The sequence below is a fragment of the Monopterus albus genome, unplaced genomic scaffold (genome assembly GCF_001952655.1).
Source record: "Monopterus albus unplaced genomic scaffold, M_albus_1.0 scaffold9.1, whole genome shotgun sequence".
Classification (NCBI taxonomy): domain Eukaryota; kingdom Metazoa; phylum Chordata; class Actinopteri; order Synbranchiformes; family Synbranchidae; genus Monopterus; species Monopterus albus.
In genome coordinates, this window is record NW_018127889.1 from 140,396 (window position 1) to 146,292 (window position 5,897).

Below are 5,897 nucleotides of genomic sequence, written 5' to 3' on the forward strand. Positions count from 1 at the left end.
CCCCCCCCATTTACCCACCACTCATTTTCTGCTAATCCTTGTCTGTCTGTCTTCCCAACAGAAACAAATGGGGCATACAGTCTACTTTTCATACCTGGCCTTTGACTTGTTGGTTCTGCCAGAGTTGACTCCATTTTCCCTCACTGCTTATTTGGAAGCTACATCAGAGGATATGGTTCTGCCAGAGTTGACTCCATTTTCCCTCACTGCTTATTTGGAAGCTACATCAGGGGATATAGGTCTGTAAACTTGGATGTAATGCAGGAGAATTTGGCCATATTAATGTAATCTGTGACTTGAGCAAACCTTAATGGTTAATTCTACACAAGAACTAAATGAGATGCTATAGCTTTATGCAGTTCTCTCTTCCCCCTTTGCAGTTCCTCCCACTGTCACTGGTAGCTGTGATTTGCAAAACTTCCATGTCTTTGTGAAATACGGCACCAGTGGCTCAAACTTTGAGACTGTAGTGGGGAAACAAGTGCTGACTTCAGATTTGGCTGAGCAGTACAGTTTTGCAGAGAATGGAACACACTTCAGTCTTCAAGTCCCCTATTCATCCCCTAATGTTCTGTTTCAGGTACAGTGGACCAATTTAGCTCAAGTGACAAGTGTGCAGGCCATCTTTTAATTCCTGTGCTTTTGTTCGGTCAACTTGTTAGGCTGTTGAGCCATCATTCATCAGGAGCAGACTTCGTGTGGTTCTGAAGAATCCTGAGACCAGCACGAATATCAAAGAATTTTCATTGGCCTGCAACTTTCCCTCAAGACTGATTGGTTGGTTAAGAGGAAATGAGAAAAATACTTTTTGGTTCCCTGACAAAGAAGTTAAACCAGCGATCTCTTCTTTCAGAGTGTTTCCCTAATGGAACCATTACGGCACTAGCTGTGAAACTGGAATCTGTCCCCAGTCTGAACCCCAGTCATCTCACACTCAGAGACCCCACCTGTGGTCCCTCATTCAGCGACGAGCGCTATGCTTACTTTGTTTTCACTGCAAACACCTGTGGCACAACCAGAAAGGTTTGCATGCTGACAAATACTTTCCTAATGCAGGCTGGCACCAGCTCTTCTGGGAAATTAATGTTCTCTTTTTTTTTTAAAGTTTTTGCGCACTGTGATGCTGTATGAAAATGAAATATCTCTGCCAGGCGTAAATGAATCCGAGGAGAAGCATCGATATGCGTAAGTGTCTTAAATGTTCAACACAATCCCTTCAATTAATGGATTTAACATTAAAGCTTAAATGTTTTCTTTAGATTGAAGATTTCTTGTTACTATAACATCAACACAACAAACACTGTGGGCTTCCACACTAAACCTGGTATGAGTGAACAACTTCCTGAAAGTCCAAAAAGTGAGCTGCCAGTTGCAATGAGACTTGCGTTGGGTAAGGGAAGTTCTCTGTGTGTGTGTGTGTGTGTGTGTGTGTGTGTGTGTGTGGTACATTGAAAGCTAACTTGCACAACAGATGCTTTTTAATATGTTGAACTTTTCCCCTCAAGTTTTAAAAGTAACTACATTAAACTAAAAGGCCTCTGAACTGAATGGAGACATTACAAATTGATCTTGACTCTATTTTCCCTCACTGCTTATTTGGAAGCTACATCAGGGGATATAGGTCTGTAAACTTGGATGTAATGCAGGAGAATTTGGCCATATTAATGTAATCTGCGACTTGAGCAAACCTTAATGGTTAATTCTACACAAGAACTAAATGAGATGCTATAGCTTTATGCAGTTCTCTCTTCCCCCCCCTTTGCAGTTCCTCCCACTGACAAATTGATCTGGAACTAATTAACCTATTTTAAGGTTCATTGAAGCCTCTTTAGGCCTAACAATAAAGGCCTTGTACTTCCAGGCAGATTCATTTGCTTATTTTTATGCAGCTGAAAGTTCTGTGTCCAGGGCATCATTGTCTAAATCCCTAGTGACTCGGAATGTGTGCTCTCTCTTCACTTAGACGACTCCTACAGTGTGTTTCACAAATTGGAGGACTATCCAGTGACAAAGTACCTACAACAACCACTGTATTTTGAGGTGGAGTTGATGGAGTCTAAAGAGCCTGACTTGTCAGTGGAGCTGGAGAACTGCTGGGCAACTACGAACGCAGACGGGGCATCACAACCCAGATGGAACCTCATCATTGATGGGTAACTTTCAAATCTTGGACTGCTAAAATGTTTGCCTATATCATGTAGCAATGTCAAAGGGAAGCAAAAGATGCTCCTTGCCCAACAAGGCAAAAAATTCCCACAAGTGAGGAAATGGCCAACAGCAGCACTATTTACTTTCTTTTAACCAAAGGTTCTTCAAACTGCTTTTTCTTGTTCCAGTTGTGCAAACTCAGTTGATCCATACCAGGCAGTCTACCATCCTGTTTGGGTTAATGCCAGAGTTCAGAATCCCTCTCACTTCAAACGCTTTGAGGTCCAGATGTTTGCCTTTCATGACCAAGATAACTTGAGTGGCCAGGTAGTTTAAAACTTTCAATACTGATTTTCTTTTTCTACAATTTAAAATGCACGTATAAAGATCTAATATTACTTTGTTCATACCTTGCAGCTCTTCATCCACTGTGATGTGGTAACCTGTCATGCTAATAAAAATCAACTTGGTGCAGTTTGTAACAGGCAATGTTCAACTGGGGAGCCTGGCAAGAAAGGTATTGCTCACTGATGTAATCTAACAAATATTTACTAATCTAAAGAAATAACAGTGCAATGCCTGGAGTACTAAATGATGTATGCTAAAAACTGTTTTCTCTCCACAGGTCAAAGACGTGCCGTTTCACATGTGTCATCAGGACCCATACTGCCAAGATAATCCTAATAAAAATGGCTTTTACAATTCATTCTCAGTGTTCATTGTTTTCTGGGGATGAGTGAATGACAGTGGTGCTTTTTGCTTGTGTCAGATTACTCAGTCATTTCTTTAAGCAATATTTAATGGAATGTTTGTGTAAAGAGACCTGAGAAACAACTAAAGCAAAGTAGCTTGTCCTTTTGGGTGTATACTCTGCAGTCTTGCATGTACAGTCATGTCTTAGTCATTGGCTTCTATGCGACAGCAGTGTTTAAGATCACATGAGTGCCAGCTCAGTTCACACAACTCTAAACTAAGTTCACAGCCTGAAAATGAGGGTTTTGGTTTGCAGGATATGGTTCTTATTACCATTGCTAACTCTGAGATGAGACAGTCCAAGTAACTTAAACAGTGCTGATTTATTCAAAGGATCACAGGTAAAATTAACATTACACGCTCGGGCATCTTGCACCTCCAAACTGCTCGCAGGCAGATGTAAGATGAAAGACCCTGAACCCACCAGGCCTATACATTATATCCCCTTGGTTGCGCTAGCCCCATACTACACAGAGACTTCTCCGTTGCCAGCTCTGCAGCTGGCCATAACGGTAGTCAAAACATGAAGCAAATCAATGTGTGTGTGTGTCGCTAAAAACATTCTCATGACCTCTAGTAACATGTGACTTAAACAGAACATATTATGGCTAAGGCTACAGTTATACACGTCATAATAATAAACACCCTGTCTGCTGACAGTCATCAACTCTTCTCTCTAGTTATCCTTGACCAGATGTACCCTGTAGAAACTCATAAGCATGACTAAGCATTTAACAGTCTAACTAGACATCCTATCTCCACTAAACATTTCTAATACATAAAGTATCCAATATCTGACTAAAAATACTTACAGGTTTTTGTATTGAATTAAAAGCTGGTCTGAGCAGTAAACTCTACCTTCCTCCCCAGGCCAATTATGTGACTACCACAACTGTAAAGTAGGCCTGCTGTAAGCATTTACACTGCACCACAATCAGATGGTACTCAGATGGTAAACAGTACTGATTTAACCCTTGTGCCCTACTTAACTCTACTATGCTCTTCACATTCCTGGCAATGTGCATGCACAAAAAACTATTTTTTTTCTCCCATAAATCTCAACTTCAGACTTGCTCAAAACTACCAATCATTCTGAGGATTTTAATCCTTTTAAAGGCCAGTTTGATTTGAATTATAAAATGGATGTTTTATAAATCCACAAAAATGCATTTCCTATTATACGGGTAATAGGGTTTTGGGGGTAAGTGGATTCCTGGATATGTCAAAAGTAAGCAAAATTTGATTGCATTAGTGCTTTTTATGTAGTGCCATTGGCTAAAAATGCCCCATTGAAACCACTTTTGTTTTGTTTTGTTACTGCCATCACGGTATTAAACTATGCATTCTGTAATGGCAGCATTTCATTTTGAAGAAAAGTAGTGATATTTGACATTTTTACTGTATTTCACCAGATTCAACCTTTTTCTCATTGTAGGCTGATGCATGGAATTCTGGTATTTTTGCCATATTATGGAGCTGTGTGACTACCAGAGGGGCCCCAAGAGTTTTGTGAGTGAGAAGTGGACTCCAGTGAGCATTTTGTCAGATTCCCCTCCCCTGTATTCTTCAAATGAATCCTGCAGCTCACTGCGTGCTTAGATTCACTCACTCATTGGTTTCAATGGAAATCAATGGGGCATTTTTGGCCACAAATGTGTCAAGACGGAGTATCTGGCACTACATAAAAAAATACTAATGCAATCAATTTTGTTGCTCATCTTTGCCATATCCAAGACTACGCACTGCCAAAACCCCATTCTTCTATTATATGGAGCCTTATGAAATGTACATTCCATAATTCAAATTATAAACTGGCATTTAAAGGGTTAAAATCCTGAGAATGAATGTTTGGTAGTTTTGAGCAAGTCTGAAGTTTGAGATTTATGAAAAAAAAGTACAATTTAAGTTTTCTGTGAATACACATTTTTGCCAGGAATGTGAAAAGAGCCTACCAAATGCATTAAGAGTAGAAGGCCCAACGGCAGCTGTACTTCCTGAGGAGGTTTGGCATGTCGCCTAGGATCCTCAGCAACTTCTACAGCTGTATCATTGAGAGCATCTTGACCAGCTGCATCACTGTCTGGTATGGCAGCACTACTGCTATGGACCGCAAGCACCTGCAGAGAGTGGTAAAGACTGCGGAGAACATCACCAGGACTCCACTGCCCTCTCTGCAGAGCATTTACCACTGCAGGGTGCATAGGAAAGCTGCCTCCATCCTCAAAGACCCCACCCACCCCCAGCACAGACTGCTCACACCTCTACCCTCCAGCCAGAGGTTCAGAACTGTGAAATGCAGGACCTCTAGACTGAAAAACGTTCTTTCCGACTGCCATCAGACTTCTAAACAGCTGACATAACTGCACACTAACTGCTGCATACAGTTATATTGTTGCTTAAAGTGCCTTAGATCGTTTATATTTCATTTGTATTTTGTGGCATTCATGTGGACGGCAAAGTAAGAATTTCATTGTACAGGGAAACACATTTCCTAACTGTGCATATGACAAACACTTTGGACCTTGAAATGACAGTAAAGACACTCATTTCATTCATTCATTTTCTACAGTTTGTTCCCCGAGCGGGGTCACGGGGGGGCCGGAGCCAATCCCGGCCGGCAATCGGGCGAAGGCGGGGTACACCCTGGACAGGTCGCCAATCCATCGCAGGGCTAACACAGAGACGAACAACCACACACATGCACAAGCACTCCTATGGGCAATTTAGAGACACCAATCAACCTAAGCTGCATGTCTTTGGACTGTGGGAGGAAGCCGGAGTACCCGGAGAGAACCCAAGCACGGGGAGAACATGCAAACTCCACACAGAAAGGTCCCAGGTAGGGCCCGAACCTGGAACCTTCTCGCTGTGAGGCAACGGCGCTAAACACTGTGCCACCGTGCTGCCCAGTAAAGACACTGATTTCAAAAACAAACTTTCCTGCCAAAAGCTGTAACAACCAAAATGTTCAAAAAAAAAAAAAAAAAAAAAAAAAA

The 5,897-nt window shown here is 41.6% G+C and overlaps 1 protein-coding gene across 1 annotated transcript in view; it reads left to right on the plus strand.

Moving 5' to 3' along the window:
• The window catches only part of LOC109954450 (uncharacterized), a 7,453-nt gene extending 4,599 nt beyond the window's left edge, over nt 1-2,854 (plus strand). Inside the window, exons 12-21 of the mRNA XM_020589781.1 lie at nt 52-239; nt 381-580; nt 663-777; nt 854-1,023; nt 1,106-1,185; nt 1,260-1,390; nt 1,964-2,153; nt 2,337-2,475; nt 2,566-2,665; nt 2,774-2,854. Of these exons, the coding sequence (XP_020445437.1) occupies nt 52-239; nt 381-580; nt 663-777; nt 854-1,023; nt 1,106-1,185; nt 1,260-1,390; nt 1,964-2,153; nt 2,337-2,475; nt 2,566-2,665; nt 2,774-2,826 (1,366 nt within the window). The 3' untranslated portion in view covers nt 2,827-2,854. The remainder of the gene's footprint in view (nt 1-51; nt 240-380; nt 581-662; nt 778-853; nt 1,024-1,105; nt 1,186-1,259; nt 1,391-1,963; nt 2,154-2,336; nt 2,476-2,565; nt 2,666-2,773) is intronic.
• Nucleotides 2,855-5,897: the final 3,043 nt, after the last annotated feature.